The 27,592-nt window shown below is 43.1% G+C and overlaps 1 protein-coding gene across 6 annotated transcripts in view; it reads right to left on the bottom strand.

Moving 5' to 3' along the window:
• FRMD4A (FERM domain containing 4A) overlaps positions 1 to 27,592 on the bottom strand; it is a 638,605-nt gene that overhangs the window by 326,761 nt on the left and 284,252 nt on the right. The window contains exon 1 of one of the 6 annotated variants that reach the window (XM_049705591.1): positions 4,546 to 4,659. The exons of 4 other annotated variants lie outside the window; for them this stretch is intronic. In XM_049705591.1, coding sequence (XP_049561548.1) covers positions 4,546 to 4,638 — 93 coding nt within the window. In that variant the 5' untranslated portion in view covers positions 4,639 to 4,659. Of the gene's footprint in view, positions 1 to 4,545; positions 4,660 to 27,592 lie in introns of those variants that run through there. One more of the 6 variants, XM_049705589.1, reaches the window with a different exon arrangement.

Below are 27,592 nucleotides of genomic sequence, written 5' to 3'. Positions count from 1 at the left end.
TGGATGACAGAGAGGATAAATCAGTGGGGAGGTGGGCATCCTTAATAAACACACACACTAAAACAGTGTGTGCTGGGCCACATACAGCTTGGCCCGCTTACTCCCAGGTTTTTGACCTATAACGGTAATCTCCAATGTGAAACAATTTCCTCATATTGTAGGGTCATAGAAACTTAATACAACATTCTCCCCATCGCTAAAGCAAAATCCCCCCTAAAAGGTCCACCTTTGCTCTCTCCTTAACTCATTTATATGTTATGTTCTTACATTCTTAGAATTTTCCCTGAAGTTCATTTTTACCTTACCAGCTCGAGAAGGAAAAGACCCTACTGAAGTACCTGGGCTTGAGTAAGTTTACTTACTTGGCACTGGTGTACAATGAATTTGAAACACTCTATTTTTTATGTCTTACATAAAATTGGGGGTTCAAGGGATGTTATCACCAGGAAATACTTCTGTCTTGGCTTTATTGGGTGAATATCCCTTAAAGGACATCTTTGGGTGACAGTAAGTGTGACTAAGAATGTATGTAAAAGGCTACTGGTTATTAAAAATACAAGCCAAGTGTTCCTCTACTCAAAGTCAAACTTCAAAAATATGCCTATCAAATGGAAATTGGTGCAGCCACTATGGAAAACAGTATGGAGGTTCCTCAGAAAATTAAAAATAGAACTACCATATGATCCAGCTATTCCACTCCTGGGCATTTATCTGGACAAAACTATAATTTGAAAAGATACGTGCACCCCTATGTTCATAGCACTATTTACAATAGTCAAGACATGGAAACAACTTAAATGTCCATCGACAGATGAATGGGTAAAGAAGATGTGGTACATATATACAATGGAATACTACTCAGCCATAAAAAAGAATGAAATAATGCCATTTGCAGGAACATGGATGGACCTGGAGATTATCACACTAAGTGAAGTAAGTCAGAAAAAGAAAGACAAATACCATATAATATCACTTATACGTGGAATCTAAAATATGACACAAATGAACCTATCTATGAAACAGAAACAGATACACAGACATAGAGGACAGACTTGTGGTTGCCAAGGGGTGGGGTGGGAGAGGGATGGATTGGGAGTTTGGGATTAGCAGACGCAAACTCTTATATAGAAAATGGATAAACAACAAGGTCCTACTGTATAGCACAGGGAACTATATTCAATACCCTGTGATAAACCATAATGGAAAAGAATATGGAAAAAATATCTATTTTTAATATAAAAAGTTATATATATAAAAATATATAACTGAGTCACTTTGCTGTACAGTAGAAATGAACACAGCACTGTAAATCAACTATACTTCAATAAAATAAATTTTAAAAATATGCCCGTCATTAATGATTACCTTCTCTCTGCACGCCATGTATCATGGTAGGGCCTTACACACATCACCTCTAAGCCTTAATAACCGTCCTCAAGGATAGACAGTGCAGATGAATAAACCAGGCTGAGAAAGCCCGAGTCACTGCCAAAGTCACACAACTAGTGGGCAGTGAGGCTCTTGTTTCCTGGGACAGTGTGGCTGCAAGCCCCACCCTTTCCACCCCACTTGGCTGCCTCCTGTTGCACCTGAATCACCTTCATTACTTATTCTGGAGCTGGATTAGAGCCCTATTGTATTGACTTATAACAGTTTCATTTATATAAACCTCAGATCTCCTTTCTCCAAACATGGCATCTTAGATTTCTTTTTCTGCCGTGCCTAGTATGGTGATGGGTTGGTTGATGGTTGTCTGTGAAAACATATGAACAAGAACCAGGCTTGGTCAACCAGCCTGAGTATGTTGTAATCAGGATTTGACGGCTGTCTAAGCAGCAGAGTTAGAAAGGTGCATTTCTGTTTTTTCTGCTCAACTTCCAGGCAGTTGGAAAACAGAAGCCATTGCTTAATCCTGGACACGTAAGGGCCCATGACTGTCAGTGTGCTAGGTCATGAGTTCTTCTCTTTGGTCGTCAGCATCTCTGCCTTTGGTAAGTTTCCTTTCCTGTGAAGTACTAGTGACAGGTTGGCTATAACCCATTTCTCAGGGCCAGGCTGCAATGTTGAAGCTCCCTCAGGGAGCAAAGGTGATGAAACAACTGGCTCAATGGCAGGGATGTAAGATACCAGGTCTCTAGTTTGAGGTCCTGCTCTGTCCTTGACTGTATGTCCCCGGACAGAAGATTAAACCTCCACATGCCTTGGTTTCCCTGTTCATACAGGACAAGGGTAATAATCCCCATTCTCTGTGCCTCATTAGCAGCTCACGATCGTAAAGGGAGGTAACAGATAAGAAAGTGCATTGGGGCGAAGGTGTTATAGAAATGCGAGGTCTTACCATCATTAAATATCACGAGACCATAGGAATCACTCGGATGTCTGGCGCACTCTAGGCTGCAGACGTAACTGAGAAAACTGTTGCTGCTTTTAATTCAGGGAGTCCTAAGAAAAGAACGCTGCTTCTCAGTGTCTGCCCTGAAAGCAGATGACATTTCTCACCTTTCCTGCCCCCCATTTTATATAAATAGATGACGCTGATTGTGAAAGTTGTCATAAAACCAGCGATGGCACAAAATATCCAATTGAAATCGACATGACGTCACATGTTCCAATTAGTCTCACTCTTCCCCATGGTGGAGGCTGAGAGGGTAGCCTCATAGGAACGCAAGGGGCCTCTTCTTGTGAGTGATGCTGTCTCAGCCCCACCACTTCACAGCTGGCAATGAAGATTAACAGGACATCTGATGCTCCAGCGATGGACGTGCTTCTCTTAAGGGCCTAGACGTTTTCAGATCAGACTCCTAAGACACTGGTGTGTGCCCAAGGACAGGACATAGGTCTGTGTCTTGAATGTGAGTATACACCAGCACATACAACAACAGACAGGTTCTGTATCTGACACTGTGCTCATATACTGTCAGTTCTTCTTAAACGAATAACGGAAATGGTACGTGAATACATCTGGATTTATGAAACATACATGATTCATGAAACAGCCATCTGGAGATTCTAATGGTTAAATAGGTTACTCTGGACTATTTGTGCAAATGTGCAGGGTAATTCTCTCCTTAGTTTTGTCACGTGGTGCAACTCCAGTACGGGCAACTCACATTTCCAAGGGAGTTTTTGTGAACCGAACGTATTATATAAACTTAGTTACCATACAGGAAAAAAAAAATTTCACCGGAACCTAAAATCACATTCAAGATAAGCTACATTTGTAAACATAATGATCAATTTGCAAATTTTGCTCTAACAGTTGGTCCTATACTGTAAAACTCTTGGTATAAAAGGGAGCACGCGTTAGCCCTGAATACATTTTAGCTGATGACCCTGACATGGAGCCCAAGAAATATGTCTCAGAAGAAAGACCTACACACGGCCAGAATAGGAAGAGAAGTTTCTTCCATTACTACTCAAATGGCAGAACAAAATGTAACTCATCAGACGTCAGGAGGTCAACCCCACCTGGAAACCTCGATAGTTTTAAAGCCCCTCGTGGTTTTAAAGCTTGACTCACGTTCTCCGTAAATTTAAAAATCACCGAGTAGTCAGTATACAAACCAGAAAGAGTCGCTTGAATTAAATGCCTTCCCCTTTATAAGACGCGGCAGGTCGCTCATCTATCACGACAGCAGGTTTGTGAGGCTCTCTGCCTTATTGATTTTAGATTACACCTTAACCTAAAATGTCTAAGCAGACATCCACAGCCCACAGAGGGATCCGCCACCATGCAAACAGGGGCTTTGGGGGTTTCTGAGACCCGCAAACCATTCCACCCCTGCGTGAGTACAGGCGCTGTCCCCACGTGAATGAGCCCAACGTCCTGAGGACGATCAGATTGGCATTAACTACCGTCATCCCCCAAACTACATTAGTCACTCCGGAGGAGGACAAATCCCTGTTATTGTTTTACAGCACCTTCTCTGCCAGGTGCTACCGTAAAGTAAGTATGTTTTCAGAAAATGAACAGAGAGCCACAATCCATAATGGTAAAAAACCCCAAATGACAGCAAGGTATTTGAAACAGTACAACCACAACTAAACAACAGAGGGGATTTTAATCAACCAGGTGCATCATTGAAACCCTCAAAGCGTCACAGCCCCTTGTCATCATCACCTCCTTTGCAGACACTGTTACTCAGCAGAGGAAAGGAAATTGGCAGCCCTGCTGCACCAGTGAATCTGTTTCACTAAACGGAGAGGAAAACAGGTTTTGCAGCCCGAAGCTTTTCTCAGCGAGCACTCTCATCGTCCATGCTCTTTCCAGAGGGCAGAGTCCCTACCCCAATCTTTTCTCTTATGTTTCATCTCTAACAGTCCCAACCCCCATGCACAGCCGACCAACATTTGTTTCAAATTTCTCATCATTATCTACAAAGAAAAAAAATTACATATGCCATAGTATTCTCCAGTCGCAGGAATTTGAATTTTTCAGGAAAACATGACTACCAGAAGGGATGCTATGTACGACGAAAAGAAACCTCTCCCTTTCTTTGGAGCAACTGCTCAGGGGAAGAACAAACAGCCCGCCACGTCGCTTACCCTCTCCACGCTGCGTCTTCTCAGAGATCCATAAGGAATTTTCAGTAAAAGTCTCTGGGATCTATTCGGAGCCACTGCAGCCTGAACCACCATGGTGTAGAGCCGTGGGTGAGTGTGTGTGTGTGTGTGTGTGTGTGTGTGTGTGTGTGCACGCGCGCGCGTGTTCCCAGCCAAGGGAGAGACGGAGGCGTCCTCAAAACTGGGAAACTCCTGGAGGTTTCCCAAATATCAAATAACTGAAAGAGTTTTTTTTCTTCCGACCGATGAGCCAAGATGTGGTGTGTCAGGAGGTGGGGGGATGGGGAAAGAAGAAAAAGAGCCCAAGTTCTGCAACTTCAGCGCGTCTCCCGCAGCGCAGCCCAGCTTCCTCCTGTCTGCCCCTGCCTGTCAGTCAGTCCCTCGGTGAGTCTGCACGTCGTAGGGGTGGGCAAATGACGCTTCTGGGGAGAGTGATCCAGAAATGTCAACTTTGCTTCTCGTGGCTGCAGACGGTAACCAGGTCAGTTGTCTAATCGAAGCCCTATCAGACGTATTATTCATTCCATCACGTGACTCCAAAGCCCCTTGGCCATACAGTAGGTCACATGCTCACCTTAAAAAGACTATTTGGAATATTACCATCTGGTGTAGAGATTAATGTGCAATCCTGCATTCTGATTTCACTCTCTTCTGGACACAGGAAAAATATTTGAAGGGCAGTGACATAACACAGTGGGGACTTGGTGGGGAAACGCTCTTCGCAGTCATAAATTATAAGTATGACCCTGAGCATCAGACAGGCATATTTTTTCCTTCCTGCTTTCCAACGGATAGAAAATAAATGTAGGCATACAGTTAATTATATATATGAATGGCGTCGACAAAGAGGAAGTGTGAGGGAAGAAAGGAGAAAATGTTTGTATCCCATGGTTCAGATGAATCAAATCAAATATACCAGACAGACTTGCATTTGGCATCTCCTCATTTAAATGTTTGTGTTACAGAGCATTGATTTTTATGTGTGCCAATAAACATGAAGAAATTATGTTTGATTTTACAAGGCTCTGAAAAGGACTGTCTATGCTCAGATTCACCCATCGCATTTGTCTATTCTTCTCTAATCAGATGGTATAATTCCACACTGGACAAGCTTCTCAGACTGCTGGTACACATGCTCTAAAAATTTAAGTGTCCTGTAAGGTTTTGTTTCCGATATATCGCTCACTTGTGCAACTGCTCCCATCTCTACTCCTCCCTAAATCTGCTTGTTTCTACAGCAGAGAAAATTACTCAAAAGAGAAAACAAGTAAGGGGCTTCCAGGGTTGGAGGTAGTTTAGTTTTTTTCTTTTTAACGTATTTCTGCCTCCGCTGCTTTGCTCTGTTCTGGGGTTTTATGAAAGGGATGCCATTTCCTTTGTAAAAAAATCCCATGCTTTTGGGTGTTTGCCTAATATCACTCTTATGCTTTGGGAACCAGCTTTTATTTATTCTCTACAGACCCGTTTATTGAAAACAACGGAAAAGAAAGTTCTGTTTATTCTAAGAGTCTGATGGGAAGTGGGCGTTGGGGGGGGGGGCAGAGGAAAAAAAGTGGAATTCTACACTGCTCGAAAATGAATCAGGAAAAAGACGCTTAGAAGCAGGGTGCTCCTTGCGGTGGGGTGGGAGGATGGAGACGTGGGTCTGGGCACCCAACTCAGACACACATTAAGAGGCAGTTAAAGAAAGCATCAAGTTGATGTGGGAAATTCCAAATATACAACAATCGGGCTTTGTTCGTAATGGGTTCCATATGTGCCGTTGAGAGTTGTGAAAGGGTGAGAGGGAAGGGGTGAGACAGGGGAAGATGGAAATTTCTCCAGCATGACCTGCAGAGTCTTTGGCGAGGTGGCTTAGGCTTGCAGACCCTGCTTCCTCTTTCTCACTTCCTTTCTGCACTGCCCCGTGGAAATACGTCTGGAATGCTACCCAATAGCTTGGCCAGATCGATAGACTCTCTTTCCTTTATAAAACCCCGTTCGATTCCATAATGGTTTTGAACAAAGGATAGGCACATTTTCTAAACCCTTATCTGTCCAAAGCTCTAGGATTCTGTTTGCAAGTGCAGTTCGAGAGGGGGCCGTGGGTCAGATCAACTGAGAAGTCACCGTCTCTTTCCTGACCCAGGCCAGGGCAAAGCCCCTGGGAGCTGGATTTATTTATATTTGACTAAATGCAACTTCCTGTTTCCCAGGGGTATTAATGAGTGTTTCGCTGAAGAGCTCAAGGCTTCGTGGCATAGTTCAGATCATAAGGGACACTTTGATGAACTAAGTGCAAATAAAACAAAAACATATGCCTTTGATTAAAGTTAAAATACATATAGAAGAGAATGTTAATGGAAACAAAAATAACCGTTGGCCAGACTCCCACACATTTGAGCCCCACTCATTCTACCCCCATTCCCTACCCTGGGGGTGTGGAGACCAGGATCATTTCTCATATCAGCACTGGCGCCTCCTCCCAGCTAATAGAGAGCCCTCCCCAGTCCCCATAGAGTAGGTGGACACCTCCTCAGAGAGGTTTGAAGGCTCTCAAAGTTCAGCTTGTGCAAAACAATCTTTCTGATGGTCTTGCTGTGGGTGTTTGAGATTTACACATTTTAAATTGATTATTGAGTCTAAACTATTTCCAGAAGACCACTGTTACACTGTTACAATACAAATATGTTTCTTGGGAGGGGACATGCACCCATACCTAAGCGGATATGACCACTTTAGGAGAGGCGAGGGTAACTTAGGCTTACTGAGTACCCAGCAGTTGCCAGGCAACATGGCGGAAGGTCACCGAGGGCTGACTCCATGGCGGAATTAGTTCCATTATCCATGTTTTACAAGTGATGAAACCGCGGCCCGGAGAGGGTTAGTAAGTTGACCAAGGTAGCACAGTTAGAACTGTCAGAGCTAAGACGAAAGCCAAAGTCAATCTGGGTGACCTCGGGGCCTGACTTGGTCCCTTGTACTCTCACCTGCCACTGAGGACTTTATCAGATGACAGCACTTTGGAAATTTAGAAAGGAGATGTGTCCATGGGGCCCATCAGGTAAATGGAAAGACCACTGTCTTTGAAAAAGAGAGAACTGCAATACAGGAAATGGCGTTATATTGAGCAGCTGCTAGAGCCTCCGGAACCGCCGCTTTGACGTCCCTGGAGCTAAGCCCTCGGAGTGGAGTGCGGCCAGTCCTCTCCACCCGTGGGTTCTGCAACCATAGATTCAACCATGGATAGAGGTTTTGATCCGTTGTTGGGGGAACCTGCAGACGTGGAACCTGCAGATACAGAGGGCCAACTATCAGGGACACGAGCATCCACAGGTGTTGGCATCGGCAGGGGTGCTGGAACCAAGCCCCTGGGGAGAGCAGCGAGGGAGTGTATTACTTAAAGAGAGAATGTTTTTACCAGGGTGGTGGATGACAGGGTTCCCTGTGCATCAAGGGAATAGCCTAATGGGCACGGGACAGGCCGGGAGGATGCTGCCGGGTCGGGGTGTCAATGAAGGCTGCTGGGAGGTGACGTGGGGAAGACGCACCTCTCTTCTCGAGTCCCTGAAGCTGCTGCTTCTGATGACTCTGGCAGGCCAGCACCCACTCAAGGCTGGTGGAGCTTTTTCTTTAAAGATTTTTTTTTTAACGTGGACCATTTTTAAAGTCTTCATTGAATTTGCTACAATATTGCTTCCGTTTTACGTTTCGGTTTTTTGGCCACGAGACACGCGGCATCTTAGCTCCCCAACCGGGGATCGAACCCACACCCCCTACATTGGAAGGCGAAGTCTTTAACCAATGGACCGCCAGGGAAGTCCCTGGTGAAGCTTTGTATTTGTTCGTTTTGAATATTTCCTTCCAGTCTCAGTGAAAGTGTTCACATTCGAACCCTGGAATGAAAATGCATAGGAGTCGATGGAGCCGTGCTTCAGGAAAATCAATGGTCTTCACACACCAAAGCAAGCTGTATCCAATCAAATGGTCAGGGATAGCAGGAGGGGAAAGAGGGGGCTGGGGATGATGGCCGGTCAGGGGCAAAGCCTCTGCTGACGCCAGTGCTGGTGGGAAGGAGAGGGAAGGTTCCACGGGGTGACGTGTGCACGGGTGCGAGCGCTGACCCCCATGTCGGACGGCTGACCGTGCTGGCGCCTGCTAGGCAGCCCTGCGGAAGGCGGGTGACCTCCTGGGAGGACGCTGGCAACAGAAATGGGGACCGGTCATCGCACCCTCCTGCCCAGAGTGAGCCTGGCCTACCAGAACCAAATGCTCATTCCAGCTGCTGGCCCAGGGCCCGCAGCGACCATCGGGGAGGCTAATCTTTTCGGCCCTTGGCGGGTCCACGTGGATGCCTGTCTCACCGCAGACTAACTCACCCGCACCAGTCAGCTCACTCGCACTGCTTGATTTTGTTCATTCGGCAGAACGTGAGAAGGGGTCAAAGGACACAGAGGTGTCGGCTGGGGGAGGTGACTGAGGGCACGCTGAAGGAGAGGGGGAGGGCTACCATAATGAAGCTCCAGGGTCAGAGGGCAGCCTGAGGTCCCTGTGAGCCTGGGGTCAGGGTCAAAGGGCAGAGAGCTGAGAAGTGTTGGGAGGCTGAGCTGAAGCGCCCTTCGGGAAAGAAGGACAGAATCAATCTGAAGAACGCCATCTCTGGCCTTTCTGTTCATTTTCACTCTTTCTCTGGTGAAAGGCGGAATATGGCTTATATTAGGGAAATGAAGACAACAGAAAGCGGACAGATGAGATGCTTCTCCTGAAGTCCATCTCGAGCCACTATTTCTTGTCAGTTAGGCAGGATGTGAAAGGGCTCTTTCTCGGTTTTATTGGCGGTTTCAAGGCAGCAGGGGCCAGCTTCGCCTACCCCTGCTCCAGGGCTTGCGAGGGAGGGTGTGAAGCCCTCAGGTGACCTCGCCCTGCAGGCTGTCCGGGCAGGGGGAAGAGGCAGAAGGGGGGGCCGCTGGCCCCTCACCTCAGGCCCGGGGAGAGGGGCTGTGAGGCGCCCGCGGGGAGGGATACGGGGAAAGGGACCCAGTGGAGCCGCCGCCGCCGGCAGCAAAGGGAGGGGAAGTTAAGTCCCATCCCATCCCATCCCATCGCCTTGGTTCATCCTAGGTGCTCAGTGTGCTGTGTGGAGGGCGGCTGACAGAGGCTGGGGGCGAAGACTTTACATGGCCAGCTGGGAGAGAGTAGAATATTGTGATCTATAATCAAAAATATACATTTGGTCTTAGCCTGCTTTCCCGGCACAGAGCTCTTAAAACCCTTGGAATTTCCTAACAGGTGCCTTTTGTTATGTTCACGGGTGACTTTTAGCAAGTCCCTAGGACACCTAAGGATGGGGCTTGGTTCAGAGGAACCAAGCCTGTGATTGGAGGGCTGGAACTTTCAGTCCTACCCCACTGACCTCTGGGGAGGGGAGAGGGGCTGGAGGTTGAATCAGTCTCCAGTGACTGATGATGTAATCAATGATGTAATCAATGATGTAATGAAGCCTCCCTAAGGATCCCAAGAGTCTGGGGGTTGGAGAGCTTCTGGGTTGGAGATTTGGGGGAGACTGGTGCACTCACACCTTGCTCTATGCTTCTCTTCCATCTGGCTGTTCCTGAGTTATATGCATTAATAATCAACTGGTAATTTAGTAACTAAAATGTTTCTGAGTTCTGGGAGTTACTCTAGCAAAGGAATCAAAGCCCCCAAAGGGGGTCTGATTTGTAGCCATCTGGTCAGAAGCTCAGGTGATGACCTGGACTTACAGCTGGCGTCTGAAGTCGGGGCAGGGAGGTCTTGTAGGACTGAGCCCTCAACCTGTGGGATCCAATGCCGTCTTTGGGTAGACAGTGTCAGAACTGAGCTGAACTGTAAGACAGCCGGCTGGTGCTGGAGAACCGTCGGTGTGGGGACCACTAACCCCCGACACACTGGTACTGGGGTCGAGGATGTTAAGAGGTATCACCTGTGCCCGGGAACCCCAGTGAGAAATCCCCAGCAGTGAGAAAGGGGTCAGGGCAGGGTCTTCAAGGAACCCACAGGAACCCTGCAAGGACAAGATTGGGTTTAAATACCTGCCAGTCCCAGAGAGAGACTTTCCTGCCCTGACCTCTCCTACCTTCCCCACACCCGGCATCACCCCACACCAGCCCTGAGCTGGAGCCTTGAATGACATTTGGAGTTTTTAACGACTGTCATGTAAAACGGATGAGAGAGTAAATAGGCAGAGATTGACCCAAACACACACGTGAAGACAACACATTCCTAACCAATTTGGAAAATTCCTCCAGCAGGAGGGAGGGAAGCTCTGTCTTTCTTCAACATTCCAGCACCATTTCCATTAGCTCCTAACTCGTCTAACCTGCGTGATTCATGTCACGTCTTATTAGAGTAAGCTGTGACTGAGGCTATGCAAACAGAAATACTGCTGACAGCCATAATTTTCTGTTTGAAAATGGCTGGAATTTAGGCCAAACACGAAACCCAATATCCCTAAGGACAGAACGTGGAGTCACCAGACCTCACGTGCCCAGGCCCCACGGGATTACTGACAGGTCCCCGTGCAGGACACTTTAGGTTTCTCTTGCTTGGAACTAAGGTTTGCACTGATGCTATGCACGGTTGGTATTATCCATCTTTGGACAGACGTTCCCTCCTGCTACAGCATTTGGAAGAAACAGTAGGTAGCACTGTAGGGAGCTTGGTAGGCAGATGAATTTTTCCTTCCCCATTTCTCCCTCTCTCTCTGTTTCAAGCTTCCTTTGCCTAGTTGGGCCCTGTCCTGGGCTTCACTGAACAGTTCTCCTCCATGACCAGCCTGGCAAAGAAAATAAATGAAGCTTAATCTGAATCCTTCAGTGTGACCCCCAGTTATCCTTGCTGGGAAAAGGTTTGGTGGATGAGGGTGAGTTTACTATTCTGGTTCTGAGATGATGCTGTCTGTGGTCTTGTATTCCATACCACGCTCCACACTGGCCTTGTCCTTGTCTAAACCAACGCTGTCATTTCTTTTCATTGCCTGGGCTGCACATCCTTCATTCAACAATTATTTGACTGAGTGTCTAATGACATAATGGCAACCCCCTTACCCAGCACATTCTATTACAGGCGCTCTTCTGAAGGTTTTTAAAAGTACGGGCATTCGTTTAATTCTCACAATACCTTATCAAATAGATAATCTTGTTTTCCCTGGATGAAGAAACCGAGGCAGGGAGCCTTGAAGTCACCTGTCCGAGGTCCCCTGTAAGCGGCCTCACAGTCCGTGAACTGTTACCCTCTCCTAGATAGCTACTGTGTATCAGGTGCTGGGCCAAGAACTGAGGACACAAGAGAACTTTTGCTTATTGGAAGACTTTTTTGTTCCTGAAACTCAGCTCCTCTCTGCGATGGGGAAGTGAAAGGACACTGGCCTTATACCTGAGTTGGCACCTGAAAGGTTACTGCACACCTGCCTACCCCACAGGAGGAAATGAAATCATGTTTGTGAAAGTTCTTTGTAAATCACACACACGTGCACACACACACACACACACACACACACACACACACAGAGTTTTCCTGTTAACTCTGTCACCACAACAGCCTTCCTGGATCTCACCATCTACCTCTCCCCCTCTTCATACATAGCCTGCTATGATGGCCATGTTTCATCCGTCTGAATTGCCTAAAGGTCATGCAGCTAGGCCCTGTTTTTTGGGGGGGGAGGGGTAAAGAGGTTTCTTCTCAGACCTTTGAAAACTCCCTCTTGAGGATGTTTCATTTGAGTAGAGAATTTAGCCCAGAATAAGACCCTCTATCCCCATCAACTCAAAAACACACATCCCATACAAAGGAAACCAGATCTCACCCTCTTCCAGGATAGGGAAGAAGATGTAGCCTGTGCTGATGGAAACCTTGTGTACTAACCAGGCATCCAAGAATCTCCTTCAATCTTTATGGCAATGATCAAGCCAAAGAGAATGTCAAGTGGAAAATATTAATGGCCTATGAGGTAGATCCGTCCATATTCTGTCTTAGCAAGCCTTGCTTCACGGACATCAAATAACAGGTTAATCGGCATGGTGGCAGGATTATTCAACTATTCACCCATGGAAAGAGGGAACAGGCAGACCTCCTGACGGCAAGCAGCTGATGGATCTTACTGCTCCTTAGGAAGGTTCTTCACATGTGGCCTGGGTATGATTTGCCCCCATCAGAGCTTCACTTGCCCTTCCCAGCATGAGGCTAAGTCAGGCAACCAATGGCTGCAGCCTGGGATGATGGCTCTTCTGCATGGTGGTAATGGCTTATCGCATGTGCTATTAGGAGTGATGTCGTGGCCAGGTCCTGAGGAATCAATAAGATTGCTGGGATGCCTGTGTGATTAAGCAGTAAAGAGCCTGACCTGTGTGGGGCTGGCAGTGTAGATTGGCTTTCGAGGCCATTTGCAAAGCCCTCTTTCATGTGCTATCGGTTGTGGATGGATTTTGATAACTAGCATTGATTTGCTATATTTATGAAGTGCTGTTTGCACTGGTTAAACTGTGTAATTGCACCTAGAATGGACAAATAAATAATGTCCTTATCTGTGGTATTGACTACCCAGGATTAGCTTAATATATATATGTAGTACACTTCCAAACAGTCAATGGATGTTGACTTTTGATTTTTTTTTTTTTTAGCTCTCAAATTTCAGTTAAGCATTGGGTGGTAAATGACCAACTCTTAAATCTGCTTCTAATTTCCATGCTTCCTTTTTCCAGGAGGAGAAATTTAACATGTAATTTTCTTCAATAGGAGAATGGTTCATCTCGGTTTAACTGATCCCTCTGATGCTGCAAAAAAGGGTGGTTTTCATTCTGGCCATCAGATTGCTTTCTTTCCTGTGCCCAGGAACATGTCATTTACAAGGGTAACTGCCCATTTGCCCAGGGGTCTATGGAATGAGCCACATGGTCTGTATTTTCCCAAGGAGAGGAAAGAAGGCATTGGAATCTGCTAGGAAGATGGGTGTCCAGGAGTCTCATATAGTAGGAATATGCCTTATCTTAAGTGTGCCCTAGAGGGGTCCCATAAGTCAAAATGCCAAAGGGTTTCCCAATATCAGATCATGGCCAAAATGGGCAAAATTCCTTCAATGGGCAAATCCTTAGATGTAAATTAGGATAGGTAAGGGATTCTGTTACTCTTTGCCTGGGGTACTCCATTCTATTTGAACTTTAAACCTCGGTAACATGAATACAGATAAGAAGACTACTGTGAAACTTGAATGAGGCAGTGGAATCACATGTGTAACAACGAGGACAGTCAGAAATGACAATGAGACCAGATTCTGACTTTCATACTACAGAAGAATGTATTTTACATCTTATTCTATTTGCAAGAGGGATTCATTAAAAGTTACGTTTTGAAAGGAAGTGATACTATCTTCCTGAATATTTTGAACTTGAGTGATAACGGATGAAGTGTAGAATGGAGAACCAAGGTGTATAGAGACAAGAAGAGCGGTTACAATGTCACTGCAATTGTCCAAACGAGTGATGATCAAGTCCAGAACTAGGATAGTGGTGAGAGGTTGAATACAAGATGTTGGCGAGTTATAAATGCTGGAAGGAAGAACAGTGTTCCTGTTTACTGAGGGACTAGAGGAAGGATGGTCCTATTTAGTTAAGATAAGTACACAGGAGAAGGGGGAGGTTTGGAGAGATGATAACGTGTAGCTCTGGATGGACAGAATTTCTGGTGCCTGAACATTTTGACCTGGAACTGAAGAAGGGAGTCAAGCCTGGACATGTAGGTCTGGATTTCAAGAGCAGACAAATAACCACTAGACACGTTATTAGTCAAGTGTGAGGGCAGACATTCAAGAACACAAAAATTTACTTCTCAGGCACCTTTTCTTAGGACCTTACTGGAAGACAATCTCCAGCAAAAGAAAGCTAAACCTACAAAGAGGGGAACATGAGTTCCAAGAAAAGGAGAGCAGATCACGGGACTGGTGCAAAGGGAGCTCCCAGAGTACTGGAAAAAAGGAGCCTCAAGAAGACAGTGGTACAAGAGACGTACAGAGCTAGTCCAGTTGGTGCGGGAGGATGGAGGGAGCCAGGAAGGATGCCTCAAAAAAAGAAAGAAAAAAGGAATAGGTTGAGGGTCTAATGAGTTTCCCAAATTGAGAGGAGAGACACAGCTCTACTGAAGATCGTAGAGAAAAATGCTTGATGGGTAGAACAGAATATTAAGTAAGCGAACATTGAAACAAGGCAACTGTTAATTCCTGGAAAAACATAAAGTTGGAAAATCCAGGATATACAATGATACTATACAACTGTCCTCAGCTGTAAACAATATCTTGGTAGTCACAATAAAACTGAATTTTGATTTAAACTGTGATATAGATATATTGAAAAGATAGTAGAGAAGAGATATGTGTGTGCCGGTAGGGATGTGGAGTACAATGGAAGTAAATTTTAAGCCTCATCTTTCAGGGTGGCAGCATAACATACCAAAAATTGAGTAATTAAGAAATCACAGTATAGGGACTTCCTTGGTGGTGTGATGGTTAAGAATCCACCTACCAATGCAGGGGACATGGGTTCAAGCTCTGGTCTGGGAAGGTCCCACATGCCTTGGAACGACTAAGCCCGTGCACCACAAGTACTGAGCCTGTACTCTAGAGTCTGCGCGCCACAACTACTGAGCCCATGTGCCGCAACTACTGAAGCCCGTGAGCCTAGAGCCCGTGCTCCGCAACAAGAGAAGCCACCGCAGTGAGAAGCCTGTGCGCAGAAACGAAGACCCAATGCAGCCAGAAATAAATAAATAAATTTATTAAAAAAAAAAAAAAGAAACCACAGTATAAACAGATGACTGAGAAATCTGAAGCAACAGTTGAAAGTCTATGACTGCCCCTGGGGAGGGACTCAAGAGATGGAAAGAAGGGAAGTGGAGGCTAGTGTTTTTCTTTGTAAGTTTTCTAGTACTCTTCAACTTTAAAATGTTGAAGTTTTATAAGTTTTTAGTTACTTTGTAAGTTTTCTTTGTAAGTTTTCTAGTACTCTTCAACTTTAAAGTTTTCTAGTACTCTTTATAAGTTTATAAGTTTTCTAGTACTTTATAATTTTCTTTATAAGTTTTCTAGTACTCTTCAACTTGAAAGTTTTCTAGTACTCTTTATAAGTTTTTGTTTTCTAGTACTTTATAAGTTTTCTAGTACTCTTCAACTTTAAAATGTTATGAAAATTGCCACATACACATATGATTTTGATAAAAACGAGAAATTGTAAAGAGAAGGAGCAATGTTCAAGGCAGTTTGAGCCAGATGAGGCCCTGGGAGCAATGGGTGGCAATCAGAAGGGCACCGACGGCCTTGAGAAGGTGTGCATGGAATGCAGAGAGCAGACACCAGGCTGTGGAAGGAGACCTGGGTTGCCTGGCCTCTTTCTGAATGGACAGATCTGAGTCCAGATACTGGGTTACTTAATCCAACAAGTAAAGGTTTCAGGAGACCTGCTTCGTTTCGTCTGGTTTCTTTTCCTTCAGTGTATGTTACAGGGCTCTCCGTCCACAGACCTGCTATTGAAATAGCTGCTGAACGCCTAGCCTTTAAACTATACCTCGGAAAGGAGCACCTTAAATCCTTTGAAAAAAGAAAAAAGATGAGGCTACACAGACAAAAGGAGAAAGACAAATACATCAGCAAGGGCACTGCCATCAGTTCTGGAACCAGTCCTGAAGGGTCATTCATGCTTTTGACTCATCACACCTTCTTTTTTTTTGTCTACGCCACGTGGCATGTGGAATCTTAGTTCCCTGACCAGGGATCAAAACGGTGCCCCCTGCAGTGGAAGCGCCGAGTCTTAACCCCTGGACCGCCAGGGAAGTCCCGATGTCACCTTTTGAGCTCTTTACTTCAGTGTGGTGTTGTGTGTGTTCGTGTGTGTGCACGAACACATGTACACACACGTGTGTGTGTTATTTTCTCTTGTGAACCCGGCAGCACCTCAGCTACAAGGGCCCCAGACTGGTGACAACTAATTACAAAACACCAGGCCTGATGTGTTCCTTTTATCTCATCTTGCAGAAGCCTTGCGTTCCCACGAAACCCCCAGCGGCCCTTCATAATCCTGGAAAGGAAGTGTCAATATGGAAACAGCTGTTCTTGAGATAGTGAGATGACAGTCTAATGAGCTATGGAGGAAACCCAAGGCTAATGGCACTCGAAAGCAAATATTCTTTCTAGACAATTAGACGCACGTGAGAATGCCTGTAGTCCCTAGGAAGGCGGAGAGGGGGGACACTGGGCTGTAGATGTCACGTCCCCTCATTCTTACATGGGTTTTTATCCTCCTAAGCCCTATGGGATGTCGAACACTCCCTGGCTCTCTTCTGGGAGGTGGAGACCCAGGTCCCCTTGCTAAATGGCCCCACCAGAAGAGCCCAGCTGGAGAGCAGAAGCCAAGCGCAGCCCGTGCCCAGTGCCCCTGCCGGCTGCTGCATGAGTTCAGGACCGGGTACCTCCTGCCACTTTGGAAGCAGGCGGGAGAAACGGCCACAGGCAGATCTGGTTGAGGCAGGGAGCCAGTGCTGTGCCTTGACAGAACCCAAATCCCTGATCATTCAAAGGGGAAGGTTAGGTGGTGAGAGTGAGAGAGAGCTTTAAGGGCGAAGAAATGGGAAATTACTTTTTATGGTTAGGGACTTAAAGCCAATCAATGCCTTTTCCAGGGGAAGCCATAGGGAAGAAGAAGACTAACTTGCCCAGTGCCTCCTCTGCATCAGGCATGGCCCTGGGCACTTGCTCTAAATGAACTCTCTAAACTTCACTGTGATCCTGTAACCTGGGTAGTATTACCTACACTTTATTGACAAGGAAATCAGAGCTCAGGAAGATTAAATGCCTGCCAACCTGGGGTTGAGACCTCAAGTCCGTGTGATGTTGAAACTCATTCTCAGTATTCTTTAGGGATGTGTATGTGGAGACACATCAGAGCATTCTGTTCTTAAGAAGAAGAAAATATTTCACCAGATCCTAAACAGTTGAGGTTGTATCAGAGTATAACCTACTTGGGGGAAGGGAAATGCCAACTCCAGCTCCCTTCTCCACCCATCCTGTCTCACCTAAAGGAGGGAAAATCCCTGAGAAGTACTGTAAAGTTCACAGTCCAAGGGCACAGGCTCCTAAAAGACTGAGACCTCATGTAGGAGTGTTGAATGCCCCATCGCTGGCCTCACCACCACGTTACTAAAAGCCTATTCCCCACAGGTCTCTTTACACAGTACATCATGTCCACCATGGAGTTACAAGGCATCCTCAGAGGCGAGAAACAGTTTGAAGAGACTGAACAAGCATCAGAGCCAGAGTCAGCTAGGGCAGGAATGTTGGAATTAAATCAGACCAGGAACTAACAAACAGACAAACAATAACAACCACAACAAAAACAGTGATTTTTATCCTAAGGGCCTTAATGGAAAAAGCTGACTATATAAAGGTACAGACAGATAACAAAAACAGAGAGATGGAAATTCTAAGAAAGAATCAAAAAGAAACTCTAGGGATCAAAAACACTGTGACAGCAATGAAGAACTGCCTTTGATGGTTTCAGCAGTAGACTGGACACTGCTGAGGAAAGAATCTCTGAGCTTGAGGATATGACAACAGAAACTCCTAAAACTGAAAATCAAAGAGAAAAAAGACTGGAAAAAAAAACCCCAAAACAGAATAGAATACCCAAGAACTGTGGGACAACTACAAAATGTGTAACATATGCATAATGGGAATAGGAGAAGAAAGAGAGGAAAAAACCCAGAAGCAACGTGTGAAGAAATAATGACTGAGAATTTCCCCCAATTCAGTGTCAGTCACAAAACCACAGATCTAGACAGCTCAGAGAATACCAAACCAGATAAATCCCCCCCCTTACCTAAAAAACCCCCAAACCAACCCCCCCACCACAAAACCACACACACAATCACACACCCCACAAGAAACCAAACTACACCTAGGCGTGTCAGAGTCAAACTTCAGAAGATCAAAGATAAATATCTTTTTTTTAAAAAAAATTATTTTTCATATTCTTTTCCGTTATGGTTTAATTATAGGATATTGAATATAGTTCCCTGTGCTCTACAGTAGGACCTTGCTGTTTATCCATCCTATATATAATAGTTTGCATCTGATAATCCCAAATTCCCAGTCCTTCCCTCTCCCACCCTCCCTCCCCCTTGGCAACCACAAATCTGTTCTCTATGTCTCCTGAGTCTGTTTCTGTTTCATAGATAAGTTCATTTGTGTCATATTTTAGATTCCACATATAAGTGATATCATATGATATTTGTTTTTCTGGTTTACTTCACTTATGATAATCTCTAGGTCCATCCATGTTGCTACAAATGGCATAATTTCATTCTTCTTTATGGCTGAGTAGTATTCCATTGTATATATGTACCACATCTTCTTTATCCATTCGTCTGTTAATGGACATTTAGGTTGCTTCCATGTCTTGGCTATTGTAAATAGTGATGGTATGAACATAGGGGTGCATGTATGATAAAGAAAAAAACTTGAGAGAAGCCAGAGGGTAGATGGATTCACTCATGAATTCTACCAAACATTTATAGAAGAAAGTACACCAATTCTCCACAATCTTTTCCAGAAGATGGAAGCAGAGAGAAGACTTCCTAAATCATTCTATGAAACCATCATTGCTCTAATAGCAAAACCAGACAAAGATATTGCTAGAAAAGAAAACTACAGACTGATATCTCTCATGAACATAAATATAAAAATACTCAACAAAGTATTACCAAATTGAATACAACAGGTATAAAAAGAATTATATACCATGCCCAAGTGGCATTTATCCCAGGTATACAAGGCTGTTTCAACATTCAAAAATTAACTAAAAACAACATTAACTAAATTAACTAAACTAAACAAAATTAACTAAAAACAACATTCTATTGTTGTTTCAACATTCAATTAACTAAAAAAAAAACAACATTCATCATATCAAAAAGCTAGAGAAGAAAAATCACATGATCATATCAGTATATGCAGAGAAGGATTTAGACAAAATCCAACACCCATTCATGATAAAAACTGTCAGTAAACTAGGACTAGAGGTAAACTTCCTTAACTTGATAAAGAATACCCTCAAAAACCTACAACTAACATCATACTTAGTGGTGAGAAACTTGAAGTTTTCCCAGTAAGACCAAGAACAAGCCAAGGTTGTCCTTCTCATCATTCCTTTCAACATCTTACTGAAAAAGTCCTGGCTAATACAGTAAGACAAGAAAAAGAAGTAAAAGTTATATAGATTTGGAAAGAAGAAATAAATCTATCTTTGTTCACAAATGACATGATTGTCCATGTAGAACATCTGAAAGAACAGACAAAAATACTCCTGGAACTAATAAGTGATTATAGGAAGGTTAAAAGATACAAAGTTAATATACAAAAGTCAATTGCTTTCCTATATACCAGCAATGGAAAAGTGGAATTTAAAATTAAAAATACATTACCATTTACATTAGCACCCCCCAAGATGAAAAATTTAGGTATAATTGTAACAAAATATGTACAAGATCTATATGAGTGAAATGAGAAAACTCTCATGAGAGGTAGCAAAGAAGAAATAAATAAATGGAGAAATATTCCATGTCCATGGATAGGAAGGCTCAATATTGTCAAAATGTCAGTTCTTCGCAACTTGATCTATATGTTTAATATAATCTCAATCAAAATCCCAGCAAGTTATTTTATGGATATCAACAAACTGATTGTGAAATTTATATGGAGAGGCAAAAGACCCAGATTAGTTGGTGGAAAAAAAACAGAGTCAGAGAGCTGACACTACCTAACTTCAAGACTTACTAGAAAATTACACTAATTAGGGCAGTATGGCATTGGTACAAGAATAGATAAATAGAACAATGTAACAGAATAGACAGCCCAGAAATGGACCTACATAAATAAAGCCAACTGTTCTTTGGTAAAGGAGCAAAGGTAATAGAATGGAGCAAAGGCAATCTTTTCAACAAGTGGCGTTGGAACAACTGGATATCCACATGCAAGAAAATGAATCTAGGCACAGACCTTATACTCTTCACAAAAATTAACTCAAGATGGATTACGGACTTAGATGTAAAACATGAAACTATAAAACTCCAAGAAGATAATATAGGAGAAAACCTAGGTGACCCTGGATATGGTAATACCTTTTTAGATATAACACCAAGGTAAGATCCATGAAAGAAAGAGTTGATAAGCTGGACTTCATTAAAGTGAAAAACTTCTGCTTTGCAAAACATAATATTAAGAGAATGAGAAGAAACTTCATAGACTGGGAAAAAATATTTGTAAAAGACATATCTGACAAATGACTGGTATCAAAATATACAAAGAACTCTTAAAACTCAACAATAAGAAAACAAACAGCCAGATTTAAGATGGACAAAGGGGACTTCCCTGGTGGCGCAGTGGTTAAGAATCCGTCGGCCGGTGCAGGGAACATGGGTTTGAGCCCTGGTCCGAGAGGATCCAACATGTCTTGAAGTAGCTAAGCCCATGCACCACAACTACCGAGACTGTGCTCTAGAGTCTGTGAGCCACAACTACTGAGCCCGCGTGCCATAACTACTGAAGCCCGTGCACCTAGAGCCCGTGCTCCGCAACAAGAGAAGCCACCGCAGTGAGAAGCCCTTGCACTGCAACAAAGAGCAGACCCCGCTCACCGCAACTAGAGAAAGCCTGTGCGCAGGAACGAAGACCCAACACAGCCAAAAATAAATACATGAATAAATAAGTAAATAAATTTATATATAAAAGAATGATGGGCAAAGGACCTGAGCAGACACCTCACCAAAGAAGATATACAGAAGTGTCAGCACAGCCATTTCTCACCGGGCACTCTGATCTGACATGCCACGTGTGAGGCCTCTGCATGAAGCACCCTGCGAACAAGTGAAACTAGACGAAGCACAAGGGAAAAGAAAAAGAAAAAAGCAAGCTGCAAACCCTCTGAAAACAATGCCTCTGCACCTCTAGCTCTCGAGGATGGAGGTTGGTGTCTCCAGTGGAGTCTCCTATTGCAGGGGGACCTTCAAGATGGAGGAGGAATAAGACGTGGAGATCACCTTCCTCCCCACAAATACGTCAAAAATACATCTACATGTAGAACTACTCCTACAGAACACCTGCTGAACGCTGGCAGAAGACCTCAGACCTCCCAAAAGGCAAGAAAATCCCCACGTACCTGGCTGTGACAGGGGGTTGGTGCTCCGGCCTGGTGTCAGGCCTGAGCCTCTGAGGTGGGAGAGCTGAGTTCAGGACATCGGGCTACCACAAACCTCCTGACCCCACATATTATCGAACAGCAAGAGCTCTCCCAGAGATCTCCGTCTCAATGCTGAGACTCAGTTCCACCCAACAGCCAGCAGGCTCCAGTGCTGGACGCCCCATGCCAAACAACTAGCAAGACAGGAACACAACCCCACCCATCAGCAGAGCGGCTGCCTAAAATCATAATAAAGTCAGAGACACCCTAAAACACACCACCGGATGCAGCCCTGCCCACCAGAAAGACAAGATCCAGCCTCATCCACCAGAACACCGACACCAGTCCCTTCCACCAGGAAGCCTACACAACCCACTGAACCAACCTTACCCACTGGGGGCAGACACCAAAAACAACAGGATCTGTGAACCTGCAGCCTGTGAAAAGGAGACCCCAAACACAGTAAGTTAAGCAAAATTAGAAGACAGAGAAACACACAGCAGATGAAGGAGCAAGGTAAAAACCCACCAGGCCAAACAAATGAAGAGGAAATAGGCAGTCTACTTGAAAAAGAATTCAGAGGAATGATGGTAAAGATGATCCAAAACCTTGGAAATAGAATGGAGAAAATACAAGAAATGTTTCACAAGGACCTAGAAGAACTAAAGAGCAAACAAACAATGATGAACAACATAATAGATGAAATTAAAAATTCTCTAGAAGGAATCAATAGCAGAATAACTGAGGCAGAAGAACAGATAAGTGAGTGGAAATAACTACCACAGAGCAGAATAAAGAGAAAAGAAGGAAAAGAATTGAGGACAGTCTCAGAGACCTCTGGGACAACATTAAATGCACCAACATTCGAATTATAGGGGTCCCAGAAGAGGAAGAGAAAAAGAAAGGGTCTGAGAAAATATTTGAAGAGATTATAGTGGAAAACTTCCCTAATATGGGAAAGGAAATAGTCAATCAAGTCCAGGAAGTGCAGACAGTCCAACACAGGATAAATCCAAGGAGAAACATGCCAAAACACATATTAATCAAACTATCAAAAATTAAATACAAAGGAAAAATATTAAAAGCAGCAAGGGAAAAGCAACAAATAAGATAGAAGGGAATCCCCATAAATTTAACAGCTCATCTTTCAGCAGAAACTCTGCAAGCCAGAAGGGAGTGGCAGGACATATTTAAAGTGATGAAAGGGAAAAACCTACAACAAAGATTACCAAGTAAGGATCTCATTCAGATTCGATGGAGAAATTAAAACCTTTACAGACAAGCAAAAGTTAAGAGAATTCAGCACCACCTAACCAGCTCTACAACAAATGCTAAAGGAACTTCTCTAGGCAGGAAACACAAGAGAAGGAAAAGACCTACAAAAACAAATACAAAACAATTAAGAAAATGGTAATAAGAACATACATATCGATAATTACTTTAAATGTAAATGGATTAAATGCTCCAACCAAAAGACAAAGACTGACAGAATGGATACAAAAACAAGACCCATATATATGCTGTCTACAAGAGACCCACTTCAGACCTAGGGACACATACAGACTGAAAGTGAGGGGATGGAAAAAGATATTCCATGCAAATGGAAATCAAAAGAAAGCTGGAGTAGCAATACTCATATCAGATAAAATGGAGTTGTTTTTTTTCTTAACATTTTTATTGGAGCATAATTGCTTTACAATAGTGTGTTAGTTTCTGCTTTATAACAAAGTGAATCAGTTATACATATACATATGTCCCCATATCTCTTCCCTCTTCTGTCTCCCTCCCTCCCACCCTCCATATCTCACCCTTCAAGCTGGTCACAAAGCACCGAGCTGATCTCCCTGTGTAAAATAGAGTTTGAAATAAAGACTATCATAAGAGACAAAGAAGGATAGTACATAATGATCAAGGGATCAATCCAAGAAGAGGATATAACAATTGTAAATATTTATACACCCAACATAGGAGCACCTCAATATATAAGTCAAATGCTAACAGTGGTTAAAGGGGAAATCGACAGTAACACAATAATAGTGGGGGACTTTAACACCCCAATTTCACAAATGGACAGATCATACAAAATGAAAATAAATAAGGAAACACAAGCTTTAAATGACACATTAAACAAGGTGGACTTAATCGATATTTATAGGACATTCTATCCAAAACAACAGAATACACATTCTTCTCAAGTGCTCATGGAACATTCTCCAGGATAGATCATATCTTGGGTCACAAATCAAGCCTTGGTAAATTTAAGAAAATTGAAATTGTATCAAGTATCTTTTCCGACCACAATGCTATGACACTAGATATCAATTACAGGAAAAGATCTGTAAAAAATACAAACACATGGAGGCTAAACAATACACTCCTTAACAACGAAGTGATCACTGAAGAAATCAAAGAGGAAATCAAAAAATACCTAGAAACAAATGACAATGGAGACACAACGACCCAAAATCTATGGGATGCAGCAAAAGCAGTTTTAAGAGGGAAGTTTACAGCAATACAATCCTACCTTAAGAAACAGGAAACATCTCGAATAAACAACCTAACCTTGCACCTAAAGCAATTAGAGAAAGAAGAACAAAAAAACCCCCAAAGTTAGCAGAAGGAAAGAAATCATAAAAATCAGATCAGAAATAAATGAAAAAGAAATGAAGGAAACAACAGCAAAGATCAATAAAACTAAAAGCTGGTTCTTTGAGAAGATAAACAAAATTGATAAACCATTAGCCAGACTCAGCAAGAAAAAAAGGGAGAAGACTCAAATCAATAGAATTAGAAATGAAAAAGGAGAAGTAACAACTGACACTGCAGAAATACAAAAGATCATGAGAGATTACTACAAGCAACTCTATGCCAATAAAATGGACAACCTGGAAGAAATGGACAAATTCTTAGAAATGCACAACCTGCCAAGACTGAATCAGGAAGAAATAGAAAATATGAACAGACCAATCACAAGCACTGAAATTGAAACTGTGATTAAAAATCTTCCAACAAACAAAAGCCCAGGACCAGATGGCTTCACAGGCGAATTCTATCAAACATTTAGAGAAGAGCTAACACCCATCCTTCTCAAACTCTTCCAAAATATAGCAGAGGGAGGAACACTCCCCAACTCATTCTACGAGGCCACCATCACCCTGATACCAAAACCAGACAAGGATGTCACAAAGAAAGAAAACTACAGGCCAGTATCACTGATGAACATAGATGCAAAAATCCTCAACAAAATACTAGCAAACAGAATCCAACAGCACATTAAACGGATCATACACCATGATCAAGTGGGGTTTATTCCAGGAATGCAAGGATTCTTCAATATACGCAAATCAATCAACGTGATACACGATATTAACAAATTAATATATAACAAAGGAGAAAAACCATATGATCATCTCAATAGATGCAGAGAAAGCTTTTGACAAAATTCAACAACCATTTATGAAAAAAACCCTGCAGAAAGTAGGCATAGAGGGAACTTTCCTCAACATAAAAAAGGCCATATATGACAAACCCACAGCCAACATTGTCCTCAATGGTGAAAAACTGAAAGCATTTCCACTAAGATCAGGAACAAGACAAGGTTGCCCACTCTCACCACTATTATTCAACATAGTTTTGGAAGTTTTAGCCACAGCAATCAGAGAAGAAAAGGAAATAAAAGGAATCCAAATCGGAAAAGAAGAAGTAAAGCTGTCACTATTTGCAGATGACATGATACTACACATAGAGAATCCTAAAGATGCTACCAGAAAACTACTAGAAGTCATCAATGAATTTGGTAAAGTAGCAGGATACAAAATTAATGCACAGAAATCTCTGGCATTCCTATACACTAAGGATGAAAAATCTGAAAGTGAAATCACGGAAACACTCCCATTTACCATTGCAACAAAAAGAATAAAATATCTAGGAATAAACCTACCTAAGGAGACAAAAGACCTGTATGCAGAAAATTATAAGACACTGATGAAAGAAATTAAAGGTGATACAAATAGATGGAGAGATATACCATGTTCTTGGATTGGAAGAATCAACATTGTGAAAATGACTCTACTACCCAAAGCAATCTACAGATTCAATGCAATCCCTATCAAACTACCACTGGCATTTTTCACAGAACTAGAACAAAAAATTTCACAATTTGTATGGAAACACAAAAGACCCCGAATAGGCAAAGCAATCTTGAGAACAAAAAACGGAGCTGGAGGAATCAGGCTTCCAGACTTCAGACTATACTACAAAGCTACAGTAATCAAGAAAGTATGGTACTGGCACAAAAACAGAAATATAGATCAATGGAACAGGATAGAAAGCCCAGAGATAAACCCACACACATATGGTCACCTTATCTTTGATAAAGGAGGCAGGAATGTACAGTGGAGAAAGGACAGCCTCTTCAGTAAGTGGTGCTGGGAAAACTGGACAGCTACATGTAAAAGTATGAGATTAGATCACTCCCTAACACCATACACAAAAATAAGCTCAAAATGGATTAAAGACCTAAATGTAAGGCCAGAAACTATCAAACTCATAGAGGAAAACATAGGCAGGACACTCTATGACATAAATCACAGCAAGGTCCTTTTTGACCCACCTCCTAGAGAAATGGAAATAAAAACAAAAAAAAATGGGACCTAATGAAACTTAAAAGCTTTTTGCGCAGCAAAGGAAACCATAAACAAGACCAAAAGACAACCCTCAGAATGGGAGAAAATATTTGCAAATGAAGCAACTGACAAAGGATTAATCTCCAAAATTTATAAGCAGCCCGTGCAGCTTAATAACAAAAAAACAAACAACCCAATCCAAAAATGGGCAGAAGACCTAAATAGACATTTATGCAAAGAAGATATACAGACTGTCAACAAACACATGAAAGAATGCTCAACATCACTAATCATTAGAGAAATGCAAATCAAAACTACAATGAGATATCATCTCACACCAGTCAGAATGGCCATCATCAAAAAATCTAGAAACAATAAATGCTGGAAAGGGTGTGGAGAAAAGGGAACCCTCTTACACTGTTGGTGGGAATGTAAATTGATACAGCCACTGTGGAGAACAGTATGGAGGTTCCTTAAAAAACTACAAATAGAACTACCATATGACCCAGCAATCCCACTACTGGGCATATACCCTGAGAAAACCATAATTCAAAAAGAGTCATGTACCAAAATGTTCATTGCAGCTCTATTTACAATAGCCCGGAGATGGAAACAACCTAAGTGTCCATCATCGGATGAATGGATAAAGAAGATGTGGCACATACATACAATGGAATATTACTCAGACATAAAAAGAAAGAAATTGAGATATTTGTAGTGAGGTGGATGGACCTAGAGTCTGTCATACAGAGTGAAGTAAGTCAGAAAGAGAGAGACAAATACCGTATGCTAACACATATATATGGAATTTAAGGAAAAAAATGTCATGAAGAACCTAGGGGTGAAACAGGAATAAAGACACAGACTTACTAGAGAATGGACTTGAGGATATGGGGAGGGGGAAGGGTAAACTGTGACAAAGCGAGAGAGAGGCATGGACATATATACATTACCAAACGTAAAGTAGATAGCTAGTGGGAAGCAGCCGCATAGCACAGGGAGATCAGCTCTGTGCTTTGTGACCGCCTGGAGGGGTGGGATAGCGAGGGTGAGAGGGAGGGAGACGCAAGCAGGAAGAGATATGGGAACATATGTATATATATAACTGATTCATTTTGTTGTGAAGCTGAAACTAACATACCATTGTAAAGCAATTATACTCCAATAAAGATG

This window comes from Orcinus orca, chromosome 2, assembly GCF_937001465.1.
Source record: "Orcinus orca chromosome 2, mOrcOrc1.1, whole genome shotgun sequence".
NCBI lineage: Eukaryota > Metazoa > Chordata > Mammalia > Artiodactyla > Delphinidae > Orcinus > Orcinus orca.
This window is presented reverse-complemented; position numbering and strand designations above follow the sequence as displayed.